Source organism: Ooceraea biroi, chromosome 4, assembly GCF_003672135.1.
Source record: "Ooceraea biroi isolate clonal line C1 chromosome 4, Obir_v5.4, whole genome shotgun sequence".
Taxonomy (NCBI): Eukaryota; Metazoa; Arthropoda; class Insecta; order Hymenoptera; family Formicidae; genus Ooceraea; species Ooceraea biroi.
Window position 1 is genome coordinate 2153906 of NC_039509.1, and position 17994 is coordinate 2171899.

The 17994-nt window shown below is 33.7% G+C and overlaps 5 protein-coding genes and 1 long non-coding RNA gene across 11 annotated transcripts; 3 read left to right on the top strand and 3 right to left on the bottom strand.

Annotated features, from left to right (window-relative positions):
• Positions 1 to 127: 127 nt before the first annotated feature.
• Positions 128 to 3954, top strand: LOC105283853 (CWF19-like protein 2). The gene is made up of 10 exons (XM_026968903.1): positions 128 to 473; positions 555 to 968; positions 1074 to 1589; positions 1700 to 1805; positions 1920 to 2068; positions 2141 to 2191; positions 2298 to 2612; positions 2768 to 2923; positions 3411 to 3593; positions 3698 to 3954. The coding sequence occupies exons 1-10, from the start codon at positions 387 to 389 to the stop codon at positions 3830 to 3832; spliced, it is 2112 nt and encodes a 703-aa protein (XP_026824704.1). The 5' UTR covers positions 128 to 386; the 3' UTR covers positions 3833 to 3954.
• LOC105283802 (protein arginine methyltransferase NDUFAF7, mitochondrial) lies at positions 3851 to 5932 on the bottom strand. Of its 2 annotated transcripts, XM_026968906.1 has the most exons (6): positions 5607 to 5932; positions 5450 to 5529; positions 5172 to 5279; positions 4826 to 5101; positions 4544 to 4660; positions 3851 to 4456 (listed from the first exon to the last, which is right to left on the bottom strand). In XM_026968906.1, exons 1-6 carry the CDS (start codon positions 5698 to 5700, stop codon positions 3950 to 3952), a joined length of 1182 nt encoding a protein of 393 aa, XP_026824707.1. In that variant the 5' UTR covers positions 5701 to 5932; the 3' UTR covers positions 3851 to 3949. The 2 variants fall into 2 exon arrangements, with proteins under 2 accessions (XP_026824707.1, XP_011345154.1); XM_011346852.3 differs by having other exon boundaries at positions 5450 to 5931.
• A 432-nt stretch (positions 5933 to 6364) lies between these two features.
• Positions 6365 to 8874, bottom strand: LOC105283801 (rRNA 2'-O-methyltransferase fibrillarin). The gene is made up of 5 exons (XM_011346850.1): positions 8722 to 8874; positions 7809 to 8131; positions 7558 to 7743; positions 6949 to 7194; positions 6365 to 6871 (listed from the first exon to the last, which is right to left on the bottom strand). The coding sequence occupies exons 1-5, from the start codon at positions 8732 to 8734 to the stop codon at positions 6707 to 6709; spliced, it is 933 nt and encodes a 310-aa protein (XP_011345152.1). The 5' UTR covers positions 8735 to 8874; the 3' UTR covers positions 6365 to 6706.
• On the top strand, positions 6789 to 7659 carry LOC105283800. The gene is made up of 2 exons (XR_894748.1): positions 6789 to 6915; positions 7537 to 7659. It is a non-coding gene; the product is annotated as an uncharacterized LOC105283800 (long non-coding RNA).
• Positions 8875 to 9040: 166 nt separating the features above from the next.
• On the top strand, positions 9041 to 11883 carry LOC105283798 (tubulin-specific chaperone E). Of its 2 annotated transcripts, XM_026968904.1 has the most exons (8): positions 9042 to 9262; positions 9422 to 9605; positions 9746 to 10135; positions 10290 to 10568; positions 10690 to 10825; positions 10939 to 11227; positions 11405 to 11622; positions 11704 to 11883. In XM_026968904.1, exons 2-8 carry the CDS (start codon positions 9424 to 9426, stop codon positions 11791 to 11793), a joined length of 1584 nt encoding a protein of 527 aa, XP_026824705.1. In that variant the 5' UTR covers positions 9042 to 9262; positions 9422 to 9423; the 3' UTR covers positions 11794 to 11883. The 2 variants fall into 2 exon arrangements, 1 of the variants encoding a protein (XP_026824705.1); XR_003406430.1 differs by lacking the exon at positions 11704 to 11883 and having other exon boundaries at positions 9041 to 9262; positions 10939 to 11323; positions 11405 to 11506.
• On the bottom strand, positions 11816 to 17533 carry LOC105283799 (general transcription and DNA repair factor IIH helicase subunit XPD). 4 transcript variants are annotated; one of them, XR_894747.3, is made up of 14 exons: positions 17285 to 17533; positions 17120 to 17219; positions 16775 to 17029; positions 16437 to 16670; positions 14904 to 15027; positions 14640 to 14736; positions 14429 to 14562; positions 13797 to 14326; positions 13471 to 13646; positions 13097 to 13376; positions 12904 to 13014; positions 12680 to 12778; positions 12086 to 12292; positions 11816 to 11994 (listed from the first exon to the last, which is right to left on the bottom strand). XR_894747.3 is itself a non-coding variant. In XM_011346849.3 (14 exons), the coding sequence occupies exons 1-13, from the start codon at positions 17287 to 17289 to the stop codon at positions 12158 to 12160; spliced, it is 2280 nt and encodes a 759-aa protein (XP_011345151.2). In that variant the 5' UTR covers positions 17290 to 17533; the 3' UTR covers positions 11816 to 11994; positions 12122 to 12157. The 4 variants fall into 4 exon arrangements, 3 of the variants coding, with proteins under 3 accessions (XP_011345151.2, XP_011345150.2, XP_026824703.1); XM_011346849.3 differs by having other exon boundaries at positions 12122 to 12292; XM_011346848.3 differs by having other exon boundaries at positions 11816 to 12292.
• Positions 17534 to 17994: the final 461 nt, after the last annotated feature.

Consider the following 17994-nt stretch of genomic DNA (forward strand, 5'->3'; position numbering starts at 1 on the left):
CCCTCACTAGCGCCATCTGAATTTCTCTTCATAGGTTTGTTCTTTTTTCGCTGCACTTCTGAACTAGTGACTTTTCCTTCTAGGGACTTTAGTTATACGTGGATTAGAACCACGGAATACGTCCGTGACGTAAAAAGTGATTCGCTTTTTGAGGTTAGAAAATTCTTTTGCTAAAATAGGAATTGAGTTAATATAACGAACGTATACTTTATATTATACAAATAATAGTTTATTTAATGTAATTTGTTATAAATGTACAATTTCTCAGACACAAAGAGTTTACTTTATAATATTTTGACAGGAACCTTCATATACATATGTACGACAGAAATTGACAAAGTCACATGATAAAGATTTATTGATTTCATCTGTGAATAGAAAACAAAATGTCAAAGTACGAGAAAAAGAAAGATAATAAAAATGAAAATAAAATACATAAAAAAAAGAGAAAACATTCTTCACCATCAAACATGGTAGTATTAAAGATTTTGCAATTTTCAATTGTGCGTGAATATTTGTGATAAAAAAAGTTGTACGATATATATTTCTTTTAGGGAAATAATGACAGCGACGAGTTCGAGTGGGTGGAAAAAGTTGAAAACCAAACTTCTTCGTCACACACTGAAGGGAAAGTTCTTAATAGTAAAACACAAGAAGAATCGTTGGAAAGAAGCGAGTGGATGAATGTAGAAAGTTTTCTTCCATGTTCTTCAAGCATGAGTAAACAAAAGCGTGATATAAGAGAAGCAGGAAAAGCCAAGGAGCTGGATAAACCAGGACAAAGTAATAGAGAATTGAATCCCTATTGGAAAGATGGAGGTGATGGATTACCACGAAATGATATGGAAAAGCATAATAGCTCACAAATTATGGATGCAAATTGGTTGAGAAAGAGTCTTAGGCGTGCTGAGGAACAAGCTCTTAGAGATAACAAAAGTTTAGAGGAAGTGGCTGCAGAACGCTGGGGTGTAAGTTATAATAAGTTATAATACGATATACATACATATATACAGGGAAAAGTACATTAATTTTTATCTTATGAATTATGTTACTAATAGATTTGTTTTTTTAAGTCCTTAGAAACTATACAATCAATGATAGCCAAAGCAGAAAAAATGTCAAGTGCTGAAACGGATAAATCAAATTATAAAAGATATTATAATGATAAAAATAACCAAGATTTACATAGAAATTCCGATTCAGAAATAAAAAACTATTTGCCTAAATCAAGCTCAAGTTCTAGAACTAGATCTCATGAAAATGAAAGATATAAGACATCTAACTACCGATCACGATATGTAGAACAGCAACAAACTTATCAGAAACCGAAAGACGATAATAACGACGACTTTTTTAATCAAACTACTGCACATAAGTTTAGTAGTAATCGCATTAAGAATTGGAAAAAAGATAAAACTCGTGAAAAAAAGTGCGAAACTATATCTGAGCTGGATAAACCTAGTGAAAAAACAGACGTGGCTAATCCGAGTAAGACAAATGAAGAGGAAAAAAATGAAAGCATTTTAACAGAAGCAGAGATGAACAAATTAGGAGCAAGAATTATTAAGGCTGAATTAATGGGTGATGACGTATGCTATTCCTATTTTATTATTCATTTCTCGTGCGTGCGTGCGCGCGACTACATTATAACACATGTTTTTTACATTTTGTATTTATTAGATAAATGCCATTTATATAGGAATTAGCAGCTGAACTTAAAGACCAATTAGAACAAGCAAGGAAGGTAGCAAGTAATACGAACGTACAAGACAAAAGTGTAACTCGTAGAAATCTTGATGCAGAAGGTACGTATCTTTCTTTTTAAGTACAAGAATAAATAATCACTAATTATTATATAATATTATATTATTATAAGTATGAAACGTTACAAGTTACATGAAAGTATATTATTGTACTAGATATCGCAAGACCAATTCAACTCGGAAGTCAATCCAAGCACACACAATTCTCAAAAGGTTACAGAAACAAAGTACCTGCAGAGACACATGTCTCCAGTGAAAGAGTAGCCCAGTTTGTAAATAATGATAAATATTCTTTACAAAAAATGGTAAATAATTGATATTAATAAAATAAAAGTAGGAAATATTAATTTATAATATAATATAAATTTTCATTGCAGTTTCAACATGAAAAAGGGATGTCCGCAAATGAAGCTAAACTTGCATCTACGGTAAATTGACTTAAAATTTAAAATTTTATTGTAATATTAAAATTTTAAACATGGATATAGGAAAAGATTCTTGCATTAGTTCAATTTTCAATATTGCCTTTTGCAGAGTACGAATGAAATGGATGATATAGATGATGATGTATCTGACCAACAAAATGCACTGAAGAAAGCAAAACGATTTAAGGAGGATTGCACATATGCAAGTAAAAAACATCAAGATTTATCCAAATACATTGATAATTGTTGGTGGTGTTTGGATTCGAAGAATATATTGAAGCACATGATCGTTACGATGGATTCCATGATTTGCTTAAGTCTGCCTGCTCATACCTCCTTAACTACTCATCATTGTATATTGACACCCACGCAGCACGTAGCTTGTCAATTGCAATTGGATGAAGATGTATGGGAAAGATTGAAGGTAACTTTATTATTCATTACTTTGTATTGACTAGTAAAATTATTTTATATATATATATATATATATATATATTAAATTAAATTATAATATATTAAATAGAAATAATTAAGATGATCAAATTATATTGTTTACTCTGCATACATATTTATGTACAGGAATTCAAAACCAGATTGAAAGAGATGTTTACAAATGAAAATCTTTATCCGATATTTTTTGAAGTGTATAAAAAACGTCAGAAATATTCACATATGCAATCACAATGTATTCCGTTACCAAAAGAAATTGGAGAATTAGCACCAATATATTTTAAAGTAAGTATACGAAGCTTTATATAAACTTTATTTTTTAACTTTATTTCACGACGCTTCTTAAAATTATTCTATTTGGTGAAAAAAATTGCGCAAAATAAAAATATTTAATTTTTTTATTTAGAATTCTTGCTATTGAATTTCCTCACTTTTGCGGAAAAATTATTTGTTTTATTTTTAATAATATTGTGTCACGTACTTTCACTACTCGACTGAGAGAGAGAGAGAGAGAGAGAGAGAGAGAGAGAGAGAGAGAGCTCACATTGTAAAGGAGTTTTTATTTTTCCAAATGAAATGACTTTCAGGCGTTCAGAAAAAAACGCAAAAAATATTTTTCACCAAGTATAGTTGAGATCCATCCCAACTTCATGTTATATAAGCGAAAAACTTAGCATTCTTGATCTTGAAAAGAAATTACACATTACTTCTGTTTCTTTTTTATAATTTATTATAAATATAAATATAATTTATTATAAATAATGATTTATAGAAAGCTTTATCGGAATGTGAAATGGAATGGTCTGTTAATAAAAAAATTGTTGATCTAAAACATAAAAATATACGTCATGCTGTACCGAATGGTTTATCGTACTTTATAGTAGAATTTGCGTCACATCCTGGTTATGCTCATGTAATTGAAGATGAGGAAACATTTCCGAAAAATTTTGCCGAGGTAAAGTATAAACCCAAATTATTTGTTTATAACAAACATTTTTCAATTTTTAATGGAAATATAAATTAATATGTTATAAATTGATTAATTTTTTGTAATTTTAGGAAATAATCGGTGGAATGTTAGACTTGAATTGTAACTTATGGCGAAAACCAAAAAGGCAAAGTTTTGATGAGCAAAGATTGAAGGTATTAGAATTTACAGAGCTATGGACGAAATACAATCCTCTTTGCAGCTGAAAGATTTATAGTAATTTTGATCGAAAAAGTGATGTGTGTAAATTTATTAAATTTATATTACAAATATAAATTATGTTACATTTATCACATGTACTCGAGAATAAAACAGTTAGTTCATTATTTAGCTTCAGTTTCGTCTTCAAATCCTGCTACTGGCCACTTTTTTAAATGGTCCTTCAATATAAAAGGAAAAAGTGATAACACTTTGAAACAATCTCCCATTTTATCCTTATCAGTTATCATGTGATAGCCTGATTGAATATGTTGCTTCTGAGTGTCAGTGGCATTTTGCAAAATAATTTTCAACCGTAAATCAATACCAGTATTTTGTAAAAATGTTCTTTGTGTCACTGGACCAAATGTGATTAATCTGTCGTCTTTTTCTGCAACCTCTTTCATTGATAAAAAGTCAACGTCAGCAGTCAAGTCTGCAGTTCCAGGCTTTAACAAGGGATCGTGTAATTTATGTTGGCAGAATGCACGAAACGTGTCAGTCTTTTCTCTCTCGTGACCGTAATCGATGACTAGAGCAAATCCTCCACATTCGTATAAAAATTGTGACAGATGGTCCATCATTACGGAACATTGTGGACTTATCTCGACATGATCCCTTTTCTCACGGGGCTAAAAGATATTATTCCTATTAATTTACTCTCCATAAAATTTTTATGCAACAACAATTTATTTATACCGACATAAATAAATACTTACCGACAGATATACTTTACAAGCAGGTGTTGGCATTCGCGAAAGGACATATTGAAACCTTTCTTCTTTTGTATCTTGTATTATGTCTATTAAAACTTCCCTCCAACCTTTATCAGTTTTCTAAAATTAAATATCATGAGAAATACTACAGGTGTATACTTGTAAATATCAGGGTCGGGTAGTAACTAGGTAAATAGTTAAAGTTATTAACTTTTAACTTAACTTAGTACTCAAAGAAAATAATAAAGTTACTCAACCCTGCATAATGTCAATTCTGTGTAGTACCTGAAACTTGTGTATTGGTAGAGCATCAAAAAATTCATGTGCAACAAATATACTGAATTTCCTAGGAACATCATAAACAGAATAATACCAATACGCTTTTACTCCATCTTTTGTAATACCTCTTCTGTAAAATGCATTTTCCTCATCTTTGAAACTGTCTGAATTATTATCATTACTTTCTGCACATAATTTCTTTGCTTGAATTGCAGACAAAACAGGACTAATTTCAACTAGATGAACTGATATTTTATTCGAAAGATTTAACTTTTTAAATACCTAAAACAAGTTTTGTAATTTTTATAATTATATATTCAATTTATGGATAGTAGAAATATTGCGGATATACCCGTAAGATGTCATTCATCAAAGTACCTCTTCCTGGACCTAATTCCACAAGTTGGATAGATTCTTTGCTAATTTTCCTCCACTCATTGATTATCCAGATTGCTATAATCTAGCAGTGATAGTTGATATGTAAGTCATTTAAAGTAAAAAATATATAAAGTAATTCTTTATATAAATCATGGAAAAAAAGGAAGAAACAAAATTATTTTTTATTTTCAGATTTATTTATTTAGATTATTATTATTTATTTATATCTAGCTGGATAATTAAATTACATACTTCTCCAAACAGCTGGCTGATTTCTGGAGAAGTTGTGAAATCACCTTTCTGTCCGAGGATATCCTTAGTAGTATAATAACCTGCAGTAGGATGAGTTAAAACCTCCTTCATGTAATCAGCGACTGTGATCGGTCCACATGCCAATATTTTTGCATACAATTGCCGATACAAAGTCGATTTGTTTTTGTCCAAATAGTCCAATGTGCATAATCTTCTGACGAAAATTCTGTGTTTGTACTGTTGCCTTCCATTTCTGTTCATTGCATAAAAGGTGTAAACACCTTTTCGAAAAATTTCTGAAAAACGTGACACTCCGATCATAGTGACAATGACAATTACTGACAATGAATCGCAGTGTATATATATATACACACTATATACAGTAGCGCAACTGTTCGTGTTTGGTTAACATGGAGTGCACATGCGCGACCAAAGGAGGTGTAGAGAAAGAGAGAGCATTTACTGGAATATCTATTGTTTCTTTCTAACACAGCTCTATATGCAGGGATTACGGGGGAGGGGAGAGTAAGGGGGGCTATAGTCCGGGCCTCGCCTGAGCATCATTCAAGAATATTTTCCGAATAGCTAAAAATACTTTGTAAACGCTAAACTAAAGGTAATTAAAATTTTATTAGACTTTTATTTCACAAACTTTGAATCTCTCCTCTCCGCTTTTTCGTCAAAGAGCCTCCACGAAGCAAATAGCTCCGGGCCTCAAAAACCTTAATCCGACCCTGAACTGCAGGAATGGGAGAATACATTGTACTAGACTACGTTATCATAAAACGATTATTAATTATTAGTAATAACAGCATATATCAATTGCGAATTGAGAAACTATTTGATTGTCAAATAATTGTAAATTTTATACATGTACTTACCTGCAAAATCATAAAAAAGATGACATATTTTTTATAATGTTAGAGAAATCGTTATATTTTTAATAGAAATACAACATGATTTATACAAATAACACATCTTTTATGAAATCTACGAAAAAGTCGCAGGCAGTCCTGATGTAAAAAAGTTTAGTTTTTAATATTGATTCATACATACTATAATTGCGATTTCTTTTTCGACTATCAACATCACCTTCGAGCAAAATAGGGTTTACGTTTTCTCGATTAAGATTTACATAAATATTAGAAAGTTTTCGGCGTTGAAATTTTGGAGAACGTGACGTTAATAGCAGTTAAGATTATTTTTATTTCTAATAATTTCAGTAAATTGGAAGATTTACAGAAAAATCTTTGTAACTTAACATTTCGGTGGTGGTCTGTACGTTCCAACTACAACAGCGTGGTCTCTTTCGTATGGTTCAAGTGTGATTTGCTCTTGCGGCTTTAGGTTGTCGGCAATAAGTTTCTTCACTTCCGACGCAAATACCATTTCTGGCTGTGCAAGCGAATCTATGCAACTCGCCTATAATCAATAAGACGGTCATCATCAATTTAATTTATATTCGCGTAAGTATGTTATTGTGCAGATTAACAACTTACCTTAATAGAAACCACAAAATGTCCACCGTCTTTAAGAAAAGTTTCCGCGTTCAATGAGACAATTCTAGCTTGATCTGGTTGCGCGACATCTGAGAACAAAGTGTCTACCATTCCTACGAGCATTCGATACTTGTAAGGATGTCTTGCGTCTTCAACTATAGGAATGATATTGGTCCTTTTTTTAGCGACATCTATAAGTTCTCTGCCAGATCTAGGCGAGAATTCCACTGCGTATACAGTCCCCTCCTGCATATAAAAATATTAAATTATATACTTGATTATATGTAATTTAGGTCAACTTTAATATATCATAGTATTATTGAGTAAGGTTGCAAATCATTGTTGGTAGATGAATAATTTCTTTCTATTAAAGTAAAATTTAATGCAAAAGTCGAACCAAACTTTTTGACTGACTAGTATAGACTTAATATAGATTCTGTACGCACATTTTTCCTTTTCAGAATAAACTGAAATTTTATTCTCTCAAAGAAAAATGAGCATGTAATTATTCTAGCATTACTTCGACACCAAATTAGCAATGATCAACTAACTTGGCTCTAATGTATGCATAAATTTTCTCATTGACAGAAAAATTTTTGTCATACTTACTGGACCAACTATATCGGCAACATGGGACACTGTAGTCCCTGATGCAGCACCCAGATATAATACTTTACTGCCATGAGGCATGTAAATTTGATCAACTCCGCCAAGAATAGCAGCAGCTAATTTGGATCTGAATGGATTCCATACTCTGTATTCGATTTTTTCGCCCGGATTGTTGGGATTGGCAGACTGTGCATGTGTAATTTTATTAATTATTAATAATTAAATATTATTATTCCATTATTATTATTTACCTCAACATTGATTCTCTTTTCTCCATATACATCTATCCCAGGTACCATACTTAAAGTCACTAACGCATCCTCTTTTCCTCTAGCTATAAATACTCCTTCATGACGATGTGGCTCTATTATTACATTTTTGCCTCCTTTAAAGCCGCCGCCGCCACCACCGCCTCCTCTTCCTCCTCGACTATTTCGTCCTCCACCACCACCACCTCTTCCGCCACCTCTAGCGCCAAAACTGTCTCTGCCTCCACGACCACCACGTCCACCACGGCCACCACGGCCTCCGCCACCTCCTCCTCCTCCTCCTCTACCTCCACCTGGCGAAAATGCTGCAATTTGAAAAAGATATTAAAGCAAATGAAGATAACTAATCTACTTATATGGAAAACATTCAAAGTTGGTCAATTAAATCAATTAGATGAAAAGTTTGCACTCTCAAGTATATATATTACATATTCAAACACACATACACCACACATGAAATTTCAAAATACATATTTCTGTATATCTTCATTACTATTTTTAATCCTAACTGCAAATATACTAATAACAAGAGACATTCATGGTAATTGGTAATTTATTCACGGCATAAATAGAATGCACGTTTCTTCTCATATTTGAATTGTTAGGTTAGTCGGCGACCATGCTGCGCACTAAATAATGTATTTATACGTAATATTTGCGAGAAACATATATGACAAATGACATAAACTGATCAAGACAATTACAAGAGCAGAATATTTGGAAATTAAAATAGTGTAAAGCGTAAAAGCTGTGTATAATCATTCCAAAATGCACTTTTGTCTGTTACGGTTAACCTCGTTGACGGCGAAGCGACGTCGACGGTGAATTATACCGTTGAATAATCGAGGGAGAAGTGGAGAATTTAAACATAATATTTATTTTCTATTTACGTTACCTGGTTTACCCATAGTAAATTGCGAATGCGTTCAACTGTTCTCTTCAAATTTATGTCAACTTCTTTCAAAAGCACCTATGAAATTATTGGAAAAAATTGGAGAGCGATACATGAAAAGCACGAGACACGATGCAAAGCAAAGGGACCAAGGTAGGGCATGGGTAAAGTCCGAAATAGAGAGGCGCGAACTTGTACATACACCTTTTCCTCATTGGTCGATCGCCATGTTGAGTCCCGCGTTGTTCAAATTATCCCTACTTTTAGGGACTCTAGAGTCAGAGTGGGAATTTCGTTCTGATAGTCGTTTCAGCACTGGTTCAGAAGTGCAGCGAAAAAAGAATAAACCTGTCACTTATATACATACAGTGTTTCATTTTTTTATTTCCAACATACTTCTGGCATTTTGCTATTTTTTAACATTTTACGCATTTTTCGTGGGCGATGACATTGCGAATTCAATTATCTTCTATTTTCAATATGCCATTTTAGATTTGAGGTTATATTGTCAACCTCAATCTGAAAGAAGTATAGCTCTTGATAGGTACATTTATATAAAAAAAGATTTTATATCAAATATATAATTATTAGTTTATATATTAAATTTAAATGATATTTGTTGTTTCCTGACAAAATGAATCAAGTTATATCTCGTTGTACTGTTATGCTGGAAAAGAAGATAAATGACAGTCCTATTGTTTAGATATGGTAGAAGACAAAAAATATGAGATTGCAAGTCGTATCGAGTGCGATGGATACCATGGTACGTTAAAATACGTCGGGCCCGTGGGAGATACAAAAGGAGAATGGTTGGGCATAGATTGGGATGATTTGACTCGTGGCAAGCACAATGGCACGTACCAAGGAATAGAGTATTTTCAAGCCAGGTGAGGCTCATAAAAATGATGATTGGTAACTTTTGTGCAGTATAATTATTATAATGTAATATAATTTAATTTTAATAATTATAATGTAATTTACTTGAATTTATATTACACTCGCTAACTTAATATGTAATCCTTAATAGACATTCCACATCAGGCTCGTTTATCCGACCAGGCAAAGCTAAGTTTGGAATATCTTGCCCAAAGGCCATTGAGATGCGTTATGGGTTGATTAATGATGAATTTGCAGGCATAAACAGAGATGAGATATCTAGTTTAAGGAAGGAGATCAATGCACCGTTCTTAGAACTTGTCGGTTTTTCTAAAGTGAACAGAAAGCAAAGTAAATTTGACGAGTTAAAAATAGTATGGTTAAGGGAACAATATGTGAGCGATGCAGGAAAGCCAGGGGAATTGAAAAACTTGTGTCCGAATATAGAAGAGTTAGATATATCAAAAAATTTAATAAATTCATGGAAGATTGTAATAGAAATATGTTCTCAGCTTCATCTTCTTGTGCGTCTTAATGTCAGGTGAGTCGAACAATATTTTTTATCTTTTAATTGCATTATATGTAAGCAATGTATGTTGGAGATCTTAATTTATTAATAATTATTAATTATTATATGTATCAACACATACACACACATTCAACATCTATATGTATATACATTCTTATTTTTCTAGTGAAAACTATCTGCCCATTAAAGATGTGACAAGATGGAAAGATTTATTCGCAACAGTTAAACACTTAACTCTAGCTAGAATGAATTACAACTGGTCTGATATTCAGCAGTGTATATCTATGTTTCCATCGATTGAGGAACTTTCCATATCCTTCAACGTCGTCAAGATTATAGAAGACATACCAGCAAATACTAATTTAATAAAGATAGTCACGTTAATACTCGAAGGAAATTTAATATCAAGTTGGGACGAGATACTTAAATTAGGTTTCCTGCCGTGGTAAGTTAATACGTAACGATAATACCTTAGAAAAGTAAAAAACATTTATTGTGTGTGATATTTCGAGAGATTATGTAATTTTTTAATTTTTTAATATTTAATAACATAATTTTTTCCGCAGCTTGGAATATCTTAATTTAAACCTAAATAAACTAGACAATATTAGATTTCCATCGCCAACGTTAACAAATGATGCCAAGACTGCACTTTTTCCTTCTTTACGTCAGCTACACATTTCGGAAAATCATATATCTGAGGTAATAGAAATGTTTGTAAAAATAAAATTGACAAAGTCAAGAAAAATAATACTACTGTTATAACGTACTGTTATAACGCTTCCTGTACAATTGACTATTTGATATCATTTTAGTGGGAATCAATTAGTGAATTGGATAAGCTATTGAATCTAGAAGATTTAAAATTTCGAGAAAATCCTATTTTGAAGAACGAGACTGCAGAGACCGCGCGACAATTAATAATTGCAAGAATAGCGAAATTACAGATGTTGAACAGTATAAAAATATGTAATAAGGAAAGAAGAGGCGCTGAATATGATTACTTGAAATTATATCTGCCAAAATGGTCGGAAACTGAAAATAATCCAGAGAAGAGGATATCATTTGTAAATGAACATCCGCGATATCCGACTCTAGTCGATAGTACGTTACATTCTCTGTAATAGTAATATCTATCCAGGGTTGGGTAACTTAATTGTTTTCTTCAGCCAAGTTAAAAGTTAATAACTATTTCACTTGGTTAGTTACTACCCAACCTATTATCTATTTTACAGAAAGCAAGATTTGACCTCTGTAAAACAAACTTTGCTGTGATTTCAGAATACGGAACTGCAGATATTCCCTCGACTAAGCCAAAAATAGAAATGATTTCCAACGTAATCACGGTAGAATTTCTATGTCCGGACGATCCACGTCAGCCAAGGGGGATTAAGAGAAAGTTGCTTAAAGACATGGAAGTTCAAAAAATGATTGGACTTGCTCAAAGACTTTTCAAAACTGGTGGGAAGATACCTGTTCTCTCATTTATTTCACAGAATGTAAGTTTACTATTTGATAGTATAAAAAACACAATTATCAATTCGAGAAATAGGTGTATAAATTCTGTTGTAACGTTACAGCTATCGAACGAGATTTTATTGGACAAACCACTGCAAAAACTTAATTACTATTCGATGCAAGACGGTGATCAAGTTCTTGTGAGATGGTGATATCAAATAAATTATTTGTATTGTAGGTATATAACTGTATTTTCTACTGTTAAAGTCTGCTATTCTTTGTTATTAAACTTTTTTTAATTCCATTGCCTTCTTAATAAACCTTACTGTTGAAATTTCGCAATTTCTCGAGGCAAACTCAAATCGACGAAAGGATTACGCTATTGGAAAATGTATGTCGTATATTCATGTTTCCTGTAAAAATAGAAAAGTTTCCGTTGAAAATACGAATAAAACGTTAACTAGAACAAACTTTCTACAACAAACGGCAAGAACGAAAAGTTACTCTCTCAGAGTCAAGCAAAACTTCTTCTCTCTTTACTTTCTTCTTAGTTTGCGGCAATATCTTGGTTTGCTATCAATTTTGTTGTGCCTTTTCCTCGATTTTTGCAGCCTCTTCTTTCTCGAGTTGTTCCTTCGTCAGTAAAGACAGTCCAAGCTGGTTCTCACGTGTAAATGGCTGTGCCATTTGTCGCAACCATCTTTTGCTAATCTGGAAATTGTAAATAAACACTATTATTTTAAGGATTAATTAATAAATCCTTTTTATTATTGACCGACACTGGCTCTATAAGATGATCATGCAACGGTCCGCATTTTGGTCCTTTTCAAGTGTACCTTGCCTTCATCTGATGTTTGCTGACGTGCTTCTTGGACATGTTTCTCTGACTATTTAAAAAACGGGTTGTTTTCAGTCAAAAATGACTCGTGATAAAATTTAATAAATAAGGATCAAAACCAATGGTCGACACGTTGTATGCTTGATCATCAATTGTATAGCCAGTGTTGGTCAATAATAAAAAGGATTTATTAATTAATGAATTTACTTTAAACGACGACATAAAGGAGGAGGATTCGCTAATTATTTGGTTGAAGTTACCTGTATAGCTTCTTCGGTAGATAGATTGCATAAACTATCAATTAAATATTCCTGTATCCATTTCGGTAGTTTGCTTCGTTTATCTGTTTTTGAGAACCTCTGCAACGATGCAAAAATCAAAAAACGTTAAAACATTATACATACATATATGTATATTTACATGAGACACATTTTTACACGCGTGCGCTACTCATTATTATATAATTAAACGCTCTTTTACCTACCTTATCAGCAAATACCATAATACCATAGTCCGTCTTGCCTCTAATCGCACGTCCCACGCACTGAGCGGCATGTCTCATGGCATCGAAGGTTAAGAAATCGTTCTCTCGAATCTGCAAAAGAGTATTTGTATAGTCTTATTCACGAACGCGTTGGAAAATGCTTGACAATTTTAATATTTGAATGCCCTCTTACTTGAAACTGGTCCCGAAGATATTCTAAACGCGCCTTTAAAATTCGTGATTGCGTGTATACGTATGGTATGCCGAACATCAGCACAGCTCTGCCCAGGTGATGGTCGAAATCAACGCCCTCGGATACCTTTCCACGAGCCACCGAAAGCAGAATGGCTCCTCTACCATTATTACAAGCTTTTATGTAGTTGACTAGTGCCAAACTAGTCTCAGCAGAATCCTGAGTTTCAATAAACAATAATTTATGTCTCTGAAGTTGGTCCACCACTCCTTGGTCGTACCTGCGTTATTAAATGCAGAAATCAACAAATTAATCTCCTAAATCAACATATGTTTTTAATATTTTTTCCGGTAATAATACATGTAGATATGTACCAAGCAGCCACCACAGATTCCATGTAGAGATACGACGTGAAAAAGCAGACTAAACCATCGGGAACTGTTGCGGCAAATTCGACCAACAATTGACCATAATTTCTTATAACAGCCACATCTTCTCGTGTCTCATATTTCGATGAGATGGCCACTTGATCATTGCCTTTGGCGACGACCTAACATGGCAAATCTTAATTTTTTCCTTTAACTAAGTTAAAAAGTTTAAAAGAAAAAATTAAAGTTAAAACTTGACAACTTTTTAGCTATTTAGTTACTGATATAGAATAATATCTCGAATATACACGAATATTTCTTTGCCAACCTACCATGGGCAAGAGGCACGGTCTAGCCAATGTCATTGTAAACGACGACATTATGACCGGTTTAAAATTGAGAATTTTCGGATACATATCCAATGGAGATAGCGTCCCAGAAGTAATTACTACAGATTGAAATCTATCGAAAATTGGCTTGATGGCGATTGAGGAATCCAGGCAGGTAAAATATAAAATTGGATTCAAAATTGTTGGCGTTTTATCGTCAAACGGCTCTACTATGATTGTAAAGCCGTGCGTGTATGTCGAAACCAATGTCGCAAGGTGCGTCACCAAAATTATCGGAGAGAAATCCGTTAGATCTATTATTTCCATGGTGCGTAGCAGGGACGCCAATCTTGTCGCGCAAAATCGCAACGGTTTACGATCAATAGCGACTTTTGTTTGGATATCTCGTAAAAATGCGGCGGGTGACTCTTGCACAACGTGTTGGACACGTAAACGAGTCTTCAGGTACTCGACGAATCGTTTCAAAAAACCAATGAAATGCTCGGCATTCCTTATGTTACCCGGAACAGCTTCTGTAAAGAGGAATTTTAAGTTAATGGAGTAGGAATATTTTGTCAGATTAAAAATATCTCGTATAAGATATTTATAATATATATGTATGTATAATAATTAACCTTCGAGTATTTCATTCGGTAGAATAGGATTAGCCAAGATAACATCGGTTTCCCTTTGTAACTGAGCATCTTTCAATCCCGCGACCAATCTGTCGTATTCTTCCTTTAATCTGTTTGAATCGTCATCCCTCATTCTAAATCAAAGTACAATTAGTAGAAACAAATATTTAAAATATATAGGTAAATTTGTAAAATTTTTTCTAATATTTACTCAGCTACGGTTTTCTCCAAGAGTTGTATATTGGCTGAACTTCTCTCCATCAGTTTCCTATTTATCTTGACACTCATCGAATCAATACAGACATTATCTAAAATAAACAAAACGCATTCTTTTTCATTAGCCTTGTAAATCATATTATAAATAAATATAATTTATATTTATAAATTCTTAAATTGTATATTTTTGTACAAGGGCAAACATGATTTATGTTTTTACCCTTGTAAAAACATAATTTCAATTTAATAATTCTCATACCAATGTTATGAGCCTCATCAAACACAACTACAGAACTCTTGCTTAGCTCTTTAGACACCATTTCTGCAATCTTTGGATCTAGCAGATAATGATAACTGTATACTACAATATGTGCATGTAAAATCTGAAAGCAGCAAATTTATGTATTATACACCTTTATTGAAATTATTGGGTCGTCCGGAAAGTTCGTGTCGTTTTTGAAGGAAAATTCAAAGGCAACATTTTTTTATGTCGATAAATATTTATTGACTTATGTATGCACCGTTTTGTTTCACAACCTTTGTCCATCTTTCACGCAACTGGAAGATTCCATTCTCCCAGAACTTCTTAGGTTTCTCGACGAAAAACTCCTCAAGGTGGTTTTTTATGTCGATCAAAGAGTTGAAGTTCTTGCCGCTAAGAGAATTTTGCAAAGACCTAAATAAGTGAAAGTCTGAAGGTGCAATGTCTGGTGAATACGGTGGGTGAGGTAGCACATCCCAGCCAAACTCCAACAATTTTTGTCGGGTAGTCAAAGAAACATGAGGTCTGGCATTGTCCTGATGGAACACGACGCCCTTCCTATTGGCTAATTCTGGACGTTTTTCCTGAATCGCTGTCTTTAATTCGTCCAGTTGCGAGCAGTACTTATCTGCATTTATCGTTTGGTTGTGTGGTAGGAGCTCATAATATAGGATTCCTTTCCAATCCCACCAGACACAGAGCATGACTTTTTTTGGATGAAGGCCGGCTTTCGGAGTGGTTAATGCTGGTACATTTCGCTTACCCCAGGATCTTTTTCGTTCTACATTGTTGTAAATGATCCATTTTTCGTCACCCGTCACTAATTGCTTCAAAAATGGTACGTTTTCGTTGCGCTTGTACAGCGAGTCGCAGATGGAAATGCGATCCATTACATTTTTTTCGGCCAAATTATGCGGAACCCATACATCATAGCGACTTACGTGACCAAGCTTCACTACATGATCCTGGACAGTGGTTTTCGATATTTTCAGTATCTCTGCTAATTCACGTGTCGTGTAGCGCGGGTTATTCTCGATCAGTGTCTTGATTTGGTCATCATCAGTAGTAGAGGGTCTCCCGAGCGTTCTTGGTCTTTAAGGTTAAAACCACCAGCTCTAAACTTAGCGAACCACTTACGTACGGTTCTTTCAGCTAAAGCACCTTCTCCGTAAACAGAACATATCGAATTTGTTGCTTGTGAGGCATTTTTGCCTTTCCGGTAATAGAAAAGTATCAAGTGTCTAAAATGTTCTTTGTTTTCTTCCATCTTCAAAAGAGTACAAAACTGACACGAATCAATTTATCTGAAACAACTTTTTTCCTAAAGATGCGTTGAAATGTCACCTTTAAGCATATGTATATAAATCGTATGTTTTCAATAACATTGATATATTCAGACATGTTCCAACGCCATGTATTAAAAATCGGCACGAACTTTCCGGACGACCCAATATATTGCGCTATTGATAAAATTGATTAAATATTAATATTAAATTAGTTCAAATTAAAAAAATTTATCAAGTTCCTTACTGTGTATCTCGCGAGAAAATACGGACACCAGTTACGGTCCTTCCCATAGTCTTTCAAATCATCGATGGAATAAATACCAGGAGGAATAATTTGTTCTTTACCTTCCATATCAAATGCTTCATAAAAAGTACAAATTGGCGTGGATTCGTCATAATTGTGTCTCTCTCGTACGTATGACGCGGTAAGAGAGTGACATCGACCATCCACAATTTTGCCCTCTCGTTCTTTACTGACCTATATGTATATATATATATAAAAGACAAAACATTTTATCTTTAATATTCCATAAAATCAGTGTTAGGCAAAGAATCAAACAAATATCAAGCAATTTTAATTACCTCTGGATGAATGCACATATTTTTACGTGAGCTAAGGACTAAACCAATAACATTTGATTTGCTTTTGGTTTCTTCCTCATAATAGTCTATGAGATTTTTTAATTCCTGTATAACCTTCTCTATTTCTGGCACTGTTCGGGAACAATAAATCAGTTTTGTGACATCGAGTGGATGTGCCAACATATATGCTACAATAAGCGACAGCAAAGTTATCGTCTTGCCAGTGCCCGAAGGCATTTCTAACATACAATGTCCCTACAATGTAATTGTTAATTCCATTTTTAATGAAATTGTTATTTACTAATTGTTATTTGCTGATATAAGTATAGTTAATATTAATCATACCTTGGCATCCAATCCACGCTTGAGCTCAAGCATATATGCATATTGCTCTGGATAAATGTAATCATATGGAAAATATACAATTAATCCGTCAACTGTTATCCTGCAATAAAAATGTATATTGCAATTAAACATGTAAAGAATTTGTATTTAATAAATTTCTCTTACTTCATATTATCGTTTGTGTTGTCACGTGCATATATGTTTACAAACAGTATGTCTTTTTAAATTCTTTATATTAATAAAAAAGGTATTTAATAAGACTGTGATACTTTAAAGTGCTTTAAAGCATTAGATTATATTTAATCATGACAAAAGTTTTACCAACAAGCGAGGAAATATAACAAAAATACAAATAGAATGCACCGTGATGCTCTCTGCGGAACGATCCATGAGGTTATGGCCCGTTCTCACAAAGTACATTCCGTTTCACGCACAATGCGCATAGGCTGCAAGAAAACCGTTCCATTTCACTAGAATTGGGCCCTGCACACAGGCGCGGTGGCCAATCACCGTCTTGCTTTTCTGGTAATACTAAATATACTATCAAAAAAGCAAGACAGTGATTGGCCACCGCATTTCCGCGTTACCGCGTCCTGTGTGCAGAGACCCTACTTTTTATAAAACTCCCTAGTTGCACTGCGACTGAATTCATTCACTAGATGGCGCTGCGTCTGAGCAGAGAGAAGCCTGAGAGCGGTCACGCTCGCGTTTTAACTGTAACGCCTCAAACGTGGACATTGAAGTGATTGAAGTGATTCTGTCTTTATTGCTCACTGAATATTGAATAAAAATAGAATGACGCCGCGAACGTTGGGAGCGTCAAGTGGAACGCATATGTCCACGTTTGAGGCGTTACAGTTAAAACGCGAGCATGA